We start from the raw sequence: 18,290 nt of genomic DNA, 5'->3' as shown, positions 1-18,290 counted from the left end.
CTGTGAACCAATCCATCGAGCTCCCAGTGTTTTTCCCAAACTATTCCAATAAAGGAGAATACTGCCTACACTCCTTGGATGTGCATAGGTAAGTACGTTTTTACCTAGACAGGACTAAATCTGTCCGCAAGACAGACCAACTTTTAATTTCCTTCTCTGGTCCAAGGATGGGATATGCTATGTCAAAAGTCACTTTATCAAAGTGGCTCAGAGATTGTATTTCCAAATGAGCCTAGACCTCACAATATCAAAGCACATTCAGCTAGAGCTATAGCAACCTCTGTAGATTTTCACTCCAGAGCCTGTATGGATGACATTTGCGCAGCAGCTATTTGGGTTAAACCACACCCTTATAGCAAACATTACAAGTTGGATATGGTCTCCAGGGGAAGAGCGGCCTTTGGCTCAATGGTACTCAGGAATGTTCTTCCATAAGGGCCACCCAGGTTTCTTAGGTAGCTTGCGATTCTGCCCCATCAGTGATGAATGGAAAGAAGATTAACAACATTAGGTAAAGAAGTTATGTCTTACCATAATGTTCCATCTGTGTTGTTGATCTTCTTCCATTCATCACGTCCCACCCACCGTCCCCCACCAAAGGCTCCTGGTGGATTTCATAGGTCTTTGTGGTGTGTCAGGGTTTTTGTGCAGAAATGGCCTCTGCTTTATTTCTGTGTGTCTTATGCAACCTCGATCTGAGGTAACAGGGAGAAGGGCATTGTGAGTAGCAGCTTAGTTCGAGAGTTTTTGGTGTACATGAGCTTGGTATTATGCCGGCACCATTCTGAGGGGCTCGGAACCAAACTCATCAGTGATGAATGGAAGAAGATCAACAACACAGATGGAACGTTATGGTAAGACATAACTTCTTTTTTTGTTTGGGTTAATCACTAGATGTGTTGTTAGGATTTCAGAGTTAGGTAGGATGGGAGGGGCACAGTTTAACTGTTCAATCTTGAAGGTGTCTTTTTATATAATGACAACACCCCTGCCCCTTTTGTTGAATCTTGTCTAGTCTTATAATGTTGTAGCCGGTTGTAATTATGCATTTGTCTTTAATGTGTGGTTTTAACCAAGTTTCAGTAATTGAAGCAATGTCAGGTAAGTAGGTGTTCAGGGCTGCATGAAATTCAGTAATTTTACTTACAATGCTGCGTAGATTGAAATTGATGAAGAGAAAATCATTGTTACAGGTTTTTGGAAGTTGGGGGAGGGGTGGTGATTAGTGGTCTGGTGACTAGGGGATGCTGGATGGTTGGGAGGAGGGGCTGCAGTGCAGAAGGGAGTCACTTTGTGGTCCTGGGTTAGGGTGGTTGTTGGCATGGAGTTTAATTTGGGTTATGCTGTGTAGTAGAAGTTGTCTGAGCTTATTCGTCAGTTTTACATGTCTAAGGGCTGCAGGATTAGAACAGTGTATGAGTATGTGTTTGAGAGTTAAGAAGAGAGTGGTTGGTTTGTTGTAGAGATGTGGGCTGATGTTTGCATAGGTGTGGGTGTGTAGGTGGGGAGGAGAGAGGGAGAGTGAGTGAGTGAGTGAGTGAGTGGAGGTGTTTGTGTTAGATTCAGGGGAGGTGGAGATATGCATGGGGTAGAAAAGGTGGAGCAGGAGATCATTGGTTAGTAGAGAGAAGATCCGTGACATAGTGTGAGGATGTATTGGTGGTGGGGGAGGGTGTTGGAGCTAAGGGAGAAGACAATGGAAAGGTTAGTGCAGTTGGCTGTGTGGTTTGGTTGGGTATAAACCTAAGGAAAGTGGGGGTGGGTGGGAATGGAGGTAGGGGAGCTGAGTGAGCCTGAGCGCAGTGGGTAGAACTGGACTAGGTGAGTGCTCAGTAGAAGTAAAAAACTGTCTATTGATTAGTGTATAAACCAGAGTTAACAGTGAATGCAGTATGCAGGTGTGAAGTGGTTTGTGCGAGGGACAAGGCTAGCAAAAGAGAAAAGAAAGTTAATTAACAGGAGTGCAATAAAAGAACAGAGAAAATCAGCTGTAGAAGTGGGTAGATAGGAGGCAAGCAGGGAGTCAATTAGACACAAGAGAGGGTAGTAGATGAGGCTAACAGCAGTAGCGTGCCTATCGTATGTGTTACCAGTAAGCGGGTAAAGTAACTGTATAGGTTTGAGGGGCAGAGGATACACTGTAGAGGAAGGGGCACTCCAGAGAGATAAAGAATGCAAGTGGATAAAGGAGGGATAAGAACAGTAAGCTGCCGACTGAGACTGTGTGCTCTCCAGGGAAGTAAATTGTGGGATAAGTACATACAAAGTATACTTGAAGCAGTAGAAAAAGTCGGATGCTGGTTACAGCATGCAGCAGCCACGGAGGTTGTGTTGCAGGGTAACGTGGCTTTGTCCATGTAATTTTGGGGAAAGTAGCTAAAAACTAGGAATGAGGGAAATAAGAGAGATGTGACAGGGAAATGCATAAATAAACAGCAGAAAGAGTGTTTACCTATGTAGGTAACCGTATGCTTTCAAAATGACATTCGCATATCACAGAACTTCCAGTGTTACGTTACGAAATTCTAAACTTTACTGTTTTTATCCTCTCAGCGCATGCAGCTTAAAAGCTTTTGGGGTCAGAGGAGGAAGCATAATAATCCACACAGAAGCAGTTCACTAGCTAGGAAATACTGCAATAACAACGCAAAATAACAGCTACATATTGCAACAACTAGGTATGTCTGCAATCTAGAGCAACAAAAAAAATTGCAGTTTTCTATCCTGTTTTTATCTAGGAAGCATTGTGCTGACCTCTAACGTGACATTAACAGGCATACTTTAGATGGTAAATGAAAACTTCCAGCAGAATGTCTTAATATAGAAACATTGCAGTACAGAAAAGTATAAACAAAATTACAGATTACATTGTGGTTCGTACTGGAGAGAGACAGCAAGCCTTGGAGGTCTAAGCAGTGAGGGGAGAGAAATTGAAAATGGCGCTGAGAGTACAGGTGATAGAAATCACCTCATATTGGGTGGAAATGGGGGAAGGGTTAGCAGATAAGGGAAGCAGGGAAATAGAATGAGAAAAGCAACTGGAGTAGGTGAGTGCTCAGTAGAAGTAAAAAAAAATCTATTGCTTTGTCTATAAATCAGACTTACAGCGAATGAAGTATGCAGGTGTAGAGTGGTTTGTGTGAGGGGCAAGGATTGCAAAAGGGAAAAGAAAGTTAATTAACAAGAGTGCAGTAGGAGAAAAGCAGCTATAGAAGTGGGTAGATAGGAGGTAAGCAGAGGGTCAGTTAGACACGAGAGGGTAGTAGATGAGGCTAACAGCAATAGAGTGCCTATCATATGTGTTACCAGTAAGCGGGTAAACTAACAGTGTAAATGGAAAGTGGGCAGAGGATACACTATAGAGGAAGGGGGACTCCAGAGAAGTTAAGAATGCAAGTGGATAAATGGGGATAAGAACAGCAAGCTGCCGACCGAGGCAGTGTGCACTCCAGGGAAGTGAATTGTGAGATAAGTGTATACTTGAAGCAGTAGAAAAGTCTGACGCTGGATACAGCAGCAATAGAGGTTGTGTTGCAGGGTAACTTGGCTTTGGCCACATAATTTTGGGGCAAGTAGCTAAAAATGTATACTTGAAGCAGTAGAAAAGTCCAACACTGGTTACAACATGCAGCAGCCGTGGAAGTTGTGTTGCAGAGTAACTTGGCTTTGTCCACGTACTTTTGGGGAAAGTAGCTAAAAATGGAGAGAGACAGCACGCATAGAGGTCTGAGCAGTAAGGGTTGAGAAATTCATTATGCATTCTAAACTCTAAACATAGACACCAGTGCAGTAGCATCATCTCCTTAATTACTGTAATACATTTTCCCATCAACTGTCAGGACATTCTTTAGGGAATCCTTATACTCTGTTAATTTCACACATTTCTGTAAAAGCTATTCCCATTTCCATCCCTGATACCTTTCACATCAGCTCCATATTCCATGAAAATGTGTTCCAGTTTCTCTCAGTATTGTATCTGTAACATCTGCTCTTCCCTTGAGGAAAAAAATCATCTGAAAGTCTAATTGGAGTGTAAAAGTATGTGTGATAACACTTCCATGCAAATAGCTTAAGCCACCTGGACTTCATAGCATACCTGTGGACCTTACAAATTTATAATTTGTTGTGTATATATATATATATATATATATATATATATATATATGTGTGTGTGTGTGTGTGTTTGTGTATATGTATATATATATTTTTATTTTTATTTTTTTATTTTTGTTACAGACTGGGATAATAAGGCATGTAAAATACTGTAGGCTATCTTAATAGCACCTTCTATTCCTATTTTTTCTAAAAACCTCACCAAAGCTTGTCTTTCACTCAATACCACTCCTTGTCTTTTTATATATTATGCCAACAGTCCCTGATATGGAAGACATTCTCTGATTTTAATTTCAAACATCTGCTTGACTTTCTCCCACTCTTTCACTTTCCCTTTATAACCTATTTGTTCCCTGTGGTGTGACGACTTTTAGTTTCCTTAAGTTACTTCTTACCTGTTTTTTATACCTTTAGTTGTATGTATTCCTATAGGCCAAATCTCCTTTCTTCAAGTCTCCTTTCGGTTTAGTATTTATAATGTCTGCATATTAATATTCTGTATTTTTATTTTCTTCAAGAGCTAGCTTCTAAAACTCTTTCTGCGTCCTTTAGACATCCACCTTGTTTTTTCATTTTCATCCTTTTTAATCTATAAACCTGTGCCTGTGCTATATGTAAAAGTTTCAGAGGTGTAATTTTAAAGTACACCTTCATATCAGGTAGTTCTGAATCAAGCTTGTCCCACTTTACTATTGCCTTCTTCCCTTTTCAGATAAATTCCTTCATCTTTCTGTTATTGTCCAAAACCTTTTCCCCGGTTGATAAAATTTGCCTAACCTGTGTGCGTGATCACATGCCTTATGGTCCATTCCATGCCCATTACTTTCCATTGTCTTAATTTTTGTAATCATCTGCTTGTGGTCTCCCCGCTTATCCTGTACCTGCCACTGCAGAGTCATTTTTAATCTATGTGCCTAAAATATTTTATATTTTCATTCTGCCATCAGTATGGGTGTTGTTAAAGTAATTCATGTGTAGGTACATAATTTACTGTTATGGCCTTTAATTTACCTGTAATTGAAACTCTTAGTGTTGCACAGCACACTTGTCAGATTCAGAATTTAAGTACAAGATAATCTCTTCCACAAACAATGCTAGTCTTTCTGGGATGCCACGCCAGTTATCTCTGAATTTGAGAATCCTTTCTTTTACAAAGGTAACTTGATGGATTAAACGTAAATATTAATCGGTTAGTTGCCTGTTATCTGTACATGGCTATTAAGTTACGAGGCACATCTTTAAAAATCTTCCATTCATTTCTGTAAAGTGTGCCACATATACACCTGCATAAATGTGTGCATCTTCATCGGGGTGGGAATATGTTTTCAAAGAGAATAACTTGAGTGCCAGCATAGAAAGTAAAACTAAGAAGAAAACGTAAGACATATGCTTTCATTTTATAATATAAAAAGAAAATTCTTTTGCATCTGACAAGGGCAGCAGTGGTGGGATGTGCTAACTGAATGTCTTCCTCAGATTATTCTTGTAAGTATTTGTGACTTGTACATCTGTAGTACATAATATGTATTAGAATTCCTATCACTGGAGAAGATGTTGAATCTAAGTACTAGTATATTTAACCTTATTTGTTATTTTTTGGTAACAGTTCCCTTCACACATGCTTTATGAGTTCTACTATAACTTTTTTTGGTTGTTTAACAGATAACTACAGGGATCCGTGTGGCCCAGGCTTCCCTGCATCTGTTTTGACATCTTTAGGAAAAGCGTTGGTATACATTCCTCTTGACAAGTTGTCAAACAATAATCTTTTTCCTATGTTCATCACTGGACAGAAGACACACTTGCCTGACAAACTTCAGACCCTGTTGAATACAATTGCTCCTCTGCTTCTCTTCAGAGCTAGACCTGTGCAAGTCACTGCCTTCTGCATTTTAAACAAGTAAGAATTTTGACATGCTGTTTGAAGTTTCTTTCCTGGTTTAACTTGTCAAAGTGTTTATTTTTTTTCTGTGAAGTCAGGGCATATTTTAAAGTCTTAGAATTGTTTATTCCATTGTTTATGTGAAGTGATGTTCTCTGCAGCCATCTATCCAGGTTTGTCTTCTTTAACAGTTTATATGGGGTTCATGTTGTTTCATATCTAAATGTGTATCTCTGTCTGTCAGGTTAATAATTTTCCTTTTTTCGTGTCTTTATCTGCACTAGAGCTCTTGAAATATGTGACAAAAAATGTACATCTTAAGCATCCATTAGTCATTTGACTTGAGTAGATGCACAGTTGTGCAAAATATTGCACTACTTTGATAGTTCTGATATATTTTAAAGCAAGTATTTTACATAGCTAATCTTTGGTAACAGTAATTAAAATGGTAGTGTCATTAAAGATCAAGGGCAGAGATTTTTTACCTTTTTTTATTCTAAAATGTGTAGTAGTTAAACTTTAGTTATTTCAATGGACCATTATTTATTATGTGTAATAAACTGGTGTTTCTGTTAACTGTATGCTGAGCAATAGTCCAATTACTTTCCATATGTTCCTTGTGCTTCACTGTTGCAGTCATCACATTTGGGTTATCCCTGCCAGGGTAGCCCTCGACCGGTCCGAATACTAGAGACTTAGTATTTCTGCATTGGTTGCTGTCGCTTGAGGACTGACGTCAGGTCGTCAGTAGTATAAAGTAAGGCAGCTGATGCCATTACATCAGTCTTTCTTGCCATAGAGCCGGAATGCAGAAGCAGTTCGCACGAGTGCAGGTCGGTCGCTCGCTACCTGAGTTTTCATCTACCAAATTGAAGTCTTCTAAAGCTAAGTACCCCTTTGGGGATCCTTTTTTCTTGCACTAACCGATGTCAGAAAAAGTTAATAATTGTCTCGCCTGTGGAAAACAAATACCAGACCGAGACTTCCACTCTTACTACATCAGTTGTTTAGGCCCAGACCATGACGTCCCTCGTTGTCGCTTCTGTGCTTTGTTCAACAGCAGAACTATCCGTCGTTGGGCCCTTACTGTAGCCAGATATTTTTGCTTACACTCCTCGACTTCCAATATGGCTTCAGTAAGCCATCCGACAGCAGATCTTCCGAAAAAACATAAAGATAAAGACAGAGACAGACCACACAGGTCCAAACCTACCGATGATGCTTCTGTTTAGCTAGTTATCAGTTCTCCGGTACTCAGTGAGGTGCCTTTGCAGCCCCTGATGCCCGCTTCTGTTGATTTGCAGGCCGCTACCGAGACCCTTATGGAGTATGGTATGCCGCAAAACTCTTCTTCGACTAAGGATCCTGCGGTTGTCTCTACCTTGGATGGGTCCGGAGCCGCTGAGCATGCACTGGCTTCCGAGGAAGTCCTTAGCACTACCAATTCTCGACACAAACCGACATCTTCTTTCGTGACTACCGTTCTTTCTAAAACTGCCGAGTTTCTTAGGCCCAGGGTACAAGCCACTCCCAAGAAACTGACGACCCACTCTCAAGCACCTGCTACCTTGCCTCAGTCTCAAATGCTTAAAATGGACGAAGACCTTATCTTGCTTATCAGGGGAAGCCAAGCTACCCCCTCCAAAAGGAAAAGAGATCTGTCCCTGCAATTTTGTGTGAATAAGAGTCAGATGAATCTGATACATCTGAATATGAAGACATGCAGCCCCTCTCCACTTCTGAGGATTCTGATGCAGAGTATTCCATTCCTTCAGTCTCTCCCCCAGAGGATTTTTCCTTTGGGGAAACCCTGCATACCTTAAGGGAGCATTTCTATTGGGAGAGTCAAGACCACCCTCAGTCTAAAAAAAGACTCAGAAAATTCCTAGGTTTTCCACAACACAGACCCTTGGCCATGCCCCCAGACCTGGATGTTGTGAAAGATTTTTTTCTCAAATCCAGCTTAGCTCCTGACGCCCTTCCTCCTGCTCCCAGAAAACCAGACAGGTACTACAGAGTCCCTGACTCACACACACACATTTTTAAAAATCCTACAGCTGACCCTGAGGTCATTTCTCAAGGGCCAAAAGGGATTAAAGCAACCTCTTCTAAGAATCCCCCCCCCCCCAGACAGGAATTCCCGAGAATTGGACAAATGAGGTAAGAAAGTATACACCTCAGCTACTCTTGCTGTCGGGGCACTAAATTGCCAGTTCCATAACATACCTTGGAACTCCTTAAACAAAAAATGTCTTTCTTTCCTGCATGGACAGAATCTAAAGATTTACAAGAGTTAATGCATTCTCCAAGTCAAGTAACTAAACACACCTTGCACTGTGGTTTTGATGCCCTAGAAGCTTCTTGCAGGGCAGCAGCCACTGGATCTGTCATTAGAAGGCATGGATGGCTTAAGGAACAGCCCCTGCCAGATCATGTCAAATCTAAATTATTAACATAAAAGGCAACCAATGTTAAAAACACCACAGCCTCTATTTATTAAGCGCTTTTCATCCAGCACAGTGGCTGGACTTCATCAGATAAAAGAATCATCTTAACAGGCACACTCAAATATTTCAACAGTCCAGTCATGTGACCAATATCTTACTTAAACTTCTTAGAATTAGTTAATTAATAAATCACTTGATTAAAGTTCTACCATAGTTAAAAATACAGAGTTGAAGGCCTTAACTAAAGAACAATATAATACATTCTCCCCCTAAATAAAAAACCTGCATCCTTTACTACTCGATCAACAATAAGTTTATTTATACATAAGGTATTAAAAATAATGCATGTTAAAATAAAAACATGGTTAATATATAACCATTATAAATAAAATTCTTTAGGTGTGCGACTAACCCTTAAACTCACTGCTTAATTTAAGCAAGTTATACTTTTTAGTTTTAAGTATGGGAGAATAGTGCATGTTTCATTAATTCTTGGAAACTGATTAGCGTTTAATCAAAGTTGCAGTAATAACTCAATTTGTTCTAACAGTAGTGATGTTGGTCCTTCATGTACATTTTCACTAATCTGGTCTATAACCTTAAACTTAAATTTGTGGTTGGGTGAATTTTCTATATGCCTAGCTAGTGCATTCTCTGTTTTCCCCCTCCTAATAGCATACAGGTGTTAATAAATTCTTGTAACTTTCTATCTGTTTTCCCTATATAGAAAACAGGACAGAGAACGCGCTGTGCTAGGTATACCACCATTTTGGTGTTACAGTTGTACCTACCTATGATGGAATACTTATAGTTACCTATAGAAAAATGTTTTCCAGTTACAATGGATCCACAGTAGTTACAGCTTTCACATTTGAACATCCCCGGGGTCCTTGCAACATTCACTATAGGAGTTTCTATTAAGTTTTTCAAAATTTTACCCTTCCTGTAAGTAACAATAGGTCTGTAGCCTATCTTATTAACTAATTCAGTCTCATTTTTTAACAAGTTCCAGTTTTTGTTAATAGTTTTCATAATTTCAGCAGTATCAGCACTGAATGTTACAGTGAAAATACTATGTCATTGAACACGATATAGTTGTTGGATAAGATGACACCCAACAGTTCCTCAGCTATTCTAAGTTCATTACCTGGTGCTGCAAGTCTATGCATCCTAGCCAGAACAAATTCTATCCCCTCCTCATGTGGGATTGAGCTGTAGAGGTCACAAACGTCTACTGTTAGGAATTTATTCTCTTTAGTGAACTTGATTTTATTAATCTCTTCTAAAAAGGACCAAGAATCACGACTAATTTGTGATTCATGTTTCACATATTTTTTAAGAATGGAGTCGACAAGTTTTGCGCTAATATAGGTTGTAGACTGGCATCTACCAAAGCTGGCATAGGGCGGTCTTGTATGACCTTATGTATTTTTGGCACACCAAACTTTTTAGGTATCTTAGGGTATACCATTGTTAAATATTTTAACGTACTCATATCTATGTGTGCTTCCAAAAACTAGTAATTTAAGTAGGTGTTTATCCTGCTGTAAACAGTATATAATTCGTTCTTACTGACTTGTTTGTATGTGCTAGCGTTTAACACTTTATTCATCTTAGCCTTGCAGTCTTCATTATTCATAAGGACCAATTCTCCCCCCTTATCTGGCTTCATCATTCTAATGGGTTCCCTCCTCAAGTCATTCAGCAAGTCCCATTCTGTTTTACTAAAGTTACTTTGTGTTTTCATTCAGGTACTTAATAGTGCTCTAATGTCAAGTTCGCATACTTGGTCAAATACACGTAATGTTGGGTGCATAGGTGGGTTGTACGTACTTGAGACATGTAGTTCCCTGTAGTTACAGTTACCGGTGTTAAATAAAATTGCCAAATTAAGTTTCCTTATATAAACTTTAAAGTCAAGTAGTGTTTTGGCCAAGTCAGACCGACAAGAAGGAACATAAGTAAGACCTTTAGAAAACAGTTCAACTGTCCTCTTATCAATGTTAACATCAGAGAAATTGTAGATTTTAAAGTCTCACTGTTAGTCACATCTGTTAGTAAAAGTAGACTTGTCTACCTTTTTATTCTCACCCCCCCCCCCCCCCGTGTTGTAGGGATTCTGTTGGTTCACTGGTGGTTTTTTCTACGGTCTGTTCCTGGCCTGGTGAAAATTTTGCCGGTTTGTTTGCACCACTTCTGAATATGAGGGGTTCCCTTGGTTAAAGTTAATGTCATTATGTGTTCGTTCGGTTCTGTTTGGGGTGTTTCTCTCATTACTAACTTCCCTTACTTCTGGCTTGACTGTTGAGTTAGATAACTTTGTTTCCTGGTTCCGCCCAGCACTTAAACTGTTGTTGGTGCATACCTGGTTTTGTTGGCCGGTTGCATTCCACAGCTGTGATGGGGGAGGACTAGGGTAGGCTGTACCATTGCTATAATCTACACAATCCCTTTCCAGTTTTTTTAATTTTGTTCAATTTAAGTTTTTCAATCCGCTGATTGATACTATTAAAAATCTTTGGTAATCATAGTTGTAGCGTGCAAAATCATGATGGCTTAGTACATTCCTGCTTAACTGTTCCACTTCCTTGGATAGTTTGTCTACTTGATAATGTTTACATATGAGATACATTAGTTCTTTCCCTTGCTTGTCAAACAAATGCAGTAGGTCTTTATGTAATTGGGATCCTGACACCAGTCCTATCGGGTACTGCCAGGAACTATATTCATCCTTACATTTTTGGTAAAATACGCTATCTCTAGTTGAAGCTTTTTGTGCTTCAATAGTTTGTAATCTAGAGTTTTCAAGTTAGTAACTAAACTTTGCTCACCTCTCCCAGCCAGTTGCAACAAATTCACTTCTGAATTCTGTGTGGTTAATTTTGGAAAGTCCTTTAGCCACAGTGTCAAATCTGGTGCTCCAATAAGCCTCAGAGAGTTGTTGAGTTGTACAGTTATTTGCTGGCTCGTAGAAGGTATTGCTACTGCTGTGTTCCCTCCGGTCAGCAAAATATTTGTAGCACTCGTATAACTGTGTTTACCTTGATCATTAGTAGAAGGGTTTTGTCCCAAACTAGTAGTACAATTAGTAGAAGTACCTGGGGGCGAATCTCTTACAGGCCTGTCATTCTGTAACATCGGACTGTTCTGTGAGGAAAGTACAGAACATTGAGATAATGACTCCACTCTGGTTGCCAAGTCGTCAAGGCATTTAGTCATGATTCCAAGTAGAATAGTTAAGTTCCCTGCATCAACTTGGGAACTTTGTGTAAGCTGAGTTTCTTGGCTATTTAACACATCAGATGCCATGTCAGCAACAGCAACAACTTGAAAATGAAAAAAAAAAGTACTTCACAAACTGAATAAACATAAAAGGCAACCGATGTTAAAACCATGTTTTTATTTTAACATGCATTATTTTTAAATCCTTATGTATAAATAAACTTATTGCTGATCGAGTAGTAAAGGATGTAGGTTTTTTATTTAGGGGTAGAATGTATTATATTGTTCTTTAGTTAGGGCCTTCAGCTCTGTATTTTTAACTATGGTAGAACTTTAATCAAGTGATGTGTTAATTAACTAATTCTAAGATGTTTAATTAAGACATTGGTCACATGATTGGACTGTTGAAATATTTAAGAGTGCCTGTTAAGATGATTCTTTTATCTGATGAAGTCCAGCCACTGTGCTGGACGAAAAGCACATAATAAATAGAGTTTGTGGTGTTTTTAACATTGGTTGCCGTTTATATTTATTCAGTTTGTGAAGTACTGTTTTTTTTCATTTTCAAATCTTAATTATTGGATGCCCCTTTGCGCAAAGATAATTTATTTGGCACCAAGGCAGAAGAGGTCTTAAAAAAGATGGAAGAAAAAGCAAAATCTATACAAACAGTTAAGGATTTCTTGCAGGTCCAGCCCCTTAGGTTCAGTAGGCATTGTCCCTCCAAACACCGGTCCTTTCCTGCTCCCAGTAAACCGGCCCAGCCTAGGCCCCTTGGAAGCAGATCCCCCCCTACAGCAGCCCCAGGGAATACAGAGATCTAAGCAGTGGACTACCTCCACTTCAAAACCAGGGAGTTCTCAGCCACCCCCTTATGGTAAGAACTCACAATGACTCACCTTTTCCACCATCTCCCTCTGCCAACCTTCACTTACCCCTAGGAGGAAAACTCTCCTTTCACTCAAGCACCAGGGCAACTATTAGCAAGGACCACTGGGTTCTGAACATTGTGTCTAAGGATACAAATTTTCCTTGCACACCCTTGCAACCTCAAAAGGGTTCCCAGATTTACCACCAAATCAGTGGGCAGAGGGTCAAAAGCAAATCCTTTCCCTGCTCTCTATGAGGGCAATAGAGCACGTTCCTGCAGAACAGTTAGGCCAAGGTGTCTACTCCAGACATTTTCTGGTGCCCAGAAAAGAGGGCACCTGGCGTTCCATCCTTGAGCTATCCATTCTAAACACCTTCCTGGTGATCCCAAAATTCAAAATGCTCACCCTCCAGCAGCTGCTACCCATGCTCTCCAAGGATGCTTGGTTAGCCACCCTAGATCTAAAGGAGGCCCACCTCCACATTCCTATCAGCGAAACATGCAGGAAATACCTACGCTTCAGGGCAGGATCTCAACACTTTCAGTTCTCTGCACTTACCATTGGCTTATCTACTGCTCCCACAGTTTTCACAAAATGTCATGCTCCGGCCATTGCCTTTTGCAGACAAATAAATATTCAGATTTACCCATACTTAGATGACTGTGTTATTCAGGCAGAGAGCCAGGAAAAACTGCTTTAGCACCTGGCCTTTGTAAAGACCCTACTAACCTCCCTAACGTACATAAGCAACAAAAAGAAATCCAAACAGGTGCCCACCCACAGGATAATCTTCCTGGGAGCAAGTCTGGACACAGCTTCCCAGATGGCATACCTTACTCCAGAGAAACAAAATTTCCTGTCAGCCTACTTCTCTCAATTAGCCACAAGGCCCCAGCTAACTGCAAGGAAGATCCTGCAAGCTCTGGGGTTCATGGCATCTTGCATACCACTTATTCCATATGCCAGACTGCATATGAGGAAACTTCAGTGGTACCTAAAGAGCCTTTGGTGCTAGCACTTTCAAGACCTGGAAACTCTTCTACCTATAATTCCTTGTCTCAGAAAAGATTTTCTATGGTGGGTAACAACATGCTCCCAGAACAAGGGAATGCCTCCCCACCACCACCCAGCCCCTCACCACAGACGCATCAGACTATGCTTGGGGTGCACACCTGGACAGCAGGTGCATACAGTGCCAATAGAGCCCACAGCAAATCCATGTGCAAAAAAAGATGATTCAAAAAGAGATGATAGCTGTGCAGCACTCCTTGATGGCTTTCAAGCTCTTTCTCTTTCCAGGGGCTCTCCTGATCAAAACAGACAACACCATTGTGATGTGGTACATCAACAAGCAGGAAGGGACTCACTCCTACCCTTTATGCAGGATGGCCAGGACCCTTTGGCACACAGCCTCTACCATGCAACTGCACCTGTTAGCACAATTCCTACCAGACTCTCTCAACTGTCGGGCAGAAGAAATTAGCAGAAATTTTCTGGACACACACGAGTGGCAACTCAACAGAAGTACCTTCAACCTAATAACTCAGAAATGGGGAACCCTGAAGGTAGACCTCTTTGCCTCCCACACCAGCCATCAGCTCAGCAAATTGTGCACCAGGGGGCATCACTGCATGGTTTGGAAAGTGGACGCCCTGTCCTTCCCCTGGATCAGTCTATCGGTCTATGCCTTTCTTCCCCTACCTCTCATCCCCAGGGTACTGCTCAAAATAAGGTAGTAAAAACCTAGGACCATTCTTATAGCTCCAGACTGGCCCCGGCAGCACTGGTACCCCTTGCTGTGCAGCCTATTCTCACTATCCCCATGGCATCTTCCTCAGATTCCAAACCTCCTGACCCAGAGGGAAAGGGAATTCATACATTCCCAATTGTAGACACTTAGTTTGGCAGCTTCGCTTATTCCCTAACCCCGAACCACTCTGCCGACCACAGTAAACAGGTTCTGGATGTTATCTGAGGCCAGATGTCCTAGCACCAGAAAGTCTTATGCTGATAAATGGAAAAGGTTCTGCACCTGGATCCAGGCTAAAGGAGCCATTACAGCACAGCCCTCCCTCCCACACAGTAGCCTATCTTTCTCCTCTATAAAAATTCATGCCTCTGATATTTCTGCTCATTTTCCCACTGAGCAACCTCTTTTCTCACACCCTTTGATCAAACAGTTCCTAAGAGGGGCTAGCAACTTGATGCCACCCAGAAGGGCACCAACACCAGCTTGGGACCTTAACTTTGTGTTGGAAAAGCTCACCCTGCCCCCTTTCGAACCAGCTGCTTCTTCAGAGCTAAAATTTATCTCCTGGAAGACGGCATTTCTTCTGGCCATCACTTCAGCAAGAAGAGTCTCTGAGCTACAGGCACTCATGACTGTAGAACCTATCATCATCTTCCATGCAGACAGAGTATCCCTCAGAACTCACCCATTCTTCATGCCCAAGGTGGTGTCCAGTGTGGCTCTCAACCAATACATTCATTTGACCACCTTTTTTCCTAATCCCCAGAACAAGGGGGGAAAGGATTCTTCACTCTCTAGATGTGCACAGACAGCTCAGAAGCTATCTAGACAGGAATAAATCCTTCAGAAAGTCAGATCAATTGCTGGTTAGTGTTGCTACAGGGGCAGAAGGCAAAGCCGTCTACAAACAAACCATTTCCAAATGGATAGCACACTGCAACCATTTCTGCTACAAACAGCATGGAAAGCCTCCCCCCCCCCCCCAAGGGGGTCAGGACACACTCCACAAGAGCAGTCTCCACCTCTGCAGCTTTCCTCAGAGGAGTCCCCACCAGGGACATCCAGGAGGCTGCCACCTGGACAGCTTTTCACACTTTTACCAAGCATTACCACCTCCCCCTCTTCTCCAAATCCAGGGCAGGGTTTCCCTCTGCAGTCTTGCGGGGCATCCTAGCCACCCCTAGATGTTCTTCGTGTTTCACTGTTGTAGTCATTACATTTGGGTAATCTGCTGGCAGGTTGCCCTCAGTCGGCCTGAATTCCAAAGTCTTGGGTCCTGCGTCAGTTGCTGTCTTCTCTTCCATGACGTCAGGTCATCAGGGGTATAAAACATGCAGCCGATGCCATTTTCTTTTGTCTTTCTTGCTGCGCGGTGCCCGAAGCAGAAGCATTTCGCAAGTGCCTGTCGGCCGACTACTGAAATATTCGAGTTTGAGTTTCAGAACCGAAGTCTTCACTAAAGCTAAGTACCCGTTAGAAACTTTTTCTTGCTTTTTACCGATGTCAGAAAAAGTTAATAATTGTATTACTTGTGGGAAGCAAATACCTCATAAGGATTTCCATTTATACTGTATTCCTTGCCTAGGCCGTGATCACAACGTGCCTGGCTGTCGGTTTGATGCTAGATTTAACCAACGCACTATTAAGCGTCGGTATATTTTTGCATCAAAGTATTTTAGAAACAGATTTAACTCCCCAGAAATGTCATCGGATAGCAATCCGACTACCGGAGTACATAAAAAACGCAAAGAAAAGGACAGAGAAAGGCAGTTGAGATCCAAAACTGACGACGAAGCTTCTCCTAAGCCAGTCGCCGGTTCGCTGGTACTCAGTGAGGCGCTTTCGCAGCCCCTGATACCCGCTACCTTCGAGTCACAGGCCTCTACCAACACCCATGTGGAGTCCGGCATGCCACAAGATACTCAAGGTATTGGACCGACGAATGTATCTCCCTCGGATGGGTCTGGAGCCGCTGAGCAGGCACCGGCTTCTGAGGGTGTATTCAGACATCAGCATTTGTATATCAAACCGACGACAGCTGCAAAATCAAAGACAAAAGCAACTTCTAAAACTAAAAAAACTGGCGCATGAGCCATGTGCACAGGCCTGTATGCCTAAAAAACAGATAATCAAAATGGCTGAAGACCTTATTACCTTGATCAGGGGGTACCCATCCCCCTCCAGATAAGAGGCCTAGGCAAGACACTGATTATGAATCTTCAGATCAGGTTTCTGTTTCTTCTGATTCCTCTTCTGATCAGGAATTATCTTTACCTCCCTATGAGGATTCTTATGCTGAGGAGTCTATTACATCTGCATCTCCTCCTGAGGATTATTCATTTGGAGAAACCTTGCATACTTGAGGGAGCATTTTCACTGGGAGAGTCAAGACTTCTCAGAATCAAAAAAGAGGCTCAGGGATTTCCTTCTTCTCCCTCAGCACAAGCCGTTGGCCACTCCCCCTGTTTTAGACATTGTGGATGATGTGTTTTCAGAGTCAAGCTTGGCCCCTGACTCCTTACCTCCGGCTCCCAGTAAGCCTGACAGATATTACAGGGTCCCTGACTCGCATAAATTTTTATTTAGAAACCCTGCTGCTGATCCTGAAACTATTTCACAGGGTCCAAATGGAGTTAAGGCCTCAACAGCAAAAAATCCTACCCCCTCTGACAGAGATTCAAGGGCACTGGACAGATGGGGGAAAAAAGTTTATACATCTGCAACCTTGGCAGTCAGGGCCTTAAATTGTCAATTTCATATGCTTAAGTACCAGCAACATGTTATGGGATTGCTGAAACAAAAGATGTTGTTTTCAGAATGTGCAGAAAATAAAGAATTGTAGGAATTATTGCATGCAGCTGAACAAGTTGGAAAGCATACTTTACAATGTGGTTTTGATTCTTTAGAGGCCTCCTGCAGGGCCGCAGTTACTGGATCTGTGATTAGGAGGCATGTCTGGTTAAAGGAACAAAATTTGCCTGATCATGTTAAGCTAAATTGTTAGATGCACCTTTACAGCATGATTCTCTGTTTGGTATAAAGGCAGAAGAGGTTTTAAAGAAAATGGAAGACAAAGCTAAGTCTATGCAAACTGTTAAAGACTTCTTACAAGTGCAGCCACCAAGATTCAGAAGACAGTGGCCTACAAAAAATTGGTCCTTTCCTGTGTCAGACAGAGCTCAAAGGGGAAAATCCAGATGCCCTAAGGGTTCCACATACCAGGCGCAAGACTCATACAGGTCAAAGCAATGGGGCACATCCACCTCCAAATCTGGAGGAGATAAAGCGCAAACCTACAGAAAGCAATCTCAATGACTTTCCTCTGCCTACACCAAGCACTTATCTTTTGGCAGCACACATAGAGGGAAAATTAGCACTTTTTGCTCAAAATTGGCAGTTAATAACCCAGGACAAGTGGGTACTAAACATCGTATCACAGGGATACAGATTCCATTTCCACACTCTGCCAATGGCAAATGGTTGGCCAGATCTGCCAAAAAATCAATGGGAGAGGCACAGTAACAGGTTACGTCCCTCATGGACATGGGGGCCATTCAGACAGTACCAGAACAGGAAAAAGGGCAAGATTTCTACTCAAGACTGTTCTTGGTACCCAGAAAGGACAAGGCCTGGCGGCCAATACTGGATTTATCTATTTTGAACACATACCTTGACATTCCAAAATTCAAAATGCTGACTTTGCAGCAGCTTCTGCCCATGCTGGGCAAGAATGCTTGGCTGGTGAATTTAGACCTAAAAGAGGCATACCTGCATGTCCCAATAAGACAGTCGTGCAGAAGATACCTCAGATTCAAGGCTGGCTTAATGCATTACCAATTCTCTGCACTGCCCTTTGGCTTATCTACTGTGCCCAGGGTCTTTACAAAGTGCCTGGCACCAGTAATTGCATTTTGCAGACAAAGAAATATACAAATTGGATGACTGTCTCATTCAAGCAGAGAACAAGGACACTCTTCTTCGACACCTGGCGTTTGTGAAAAGGC

At 41.8% G+C, this 18,290-nt stretch overlaps 1 protein-coding gene across 1 annotated transcript in view; it reads left to right on the top strand.

Annotated features, from left to right (window-relative positions):
- Positions 1 to 18,290, top strand: part of LOC122802390 (E3 ubiquitin-protein ligase listerin-like) — a 1,831,112-nt gene that overhangs the window by 1,433,418 nt on the left and 379,404 nt on the right. The window contains exon 21 of the mRNA XM_044072016.1: positions 5,776 to 6,013. Within this exon, the coding sequence (XP_043927951.1) occupies positions 5,776 to 6,013 (238 nt within the window). The remainder of the gene's footprint in view (positions 1 to 5,775; positions 6,014 to 18,290) is intronic.

Source organism: Protopterus annectens, chromosome 5.part0 (genome assembly GCF_019279795.1).
Source record: "Protopterus annectens isolate FY-2018-M chromosome 5.part0, PAN1.0, whole genome shotgun sequence".
Taxonomy (NCBI): domain Eukaryota; kingdom Metazoa; phylum Chordata; order Ceratodontiformes; family Protopteridae; genus Protopterus; species Protopterus annectens.
This window is presented reverse-complemented; position numbering and strand designations above follow the sequence as displayed.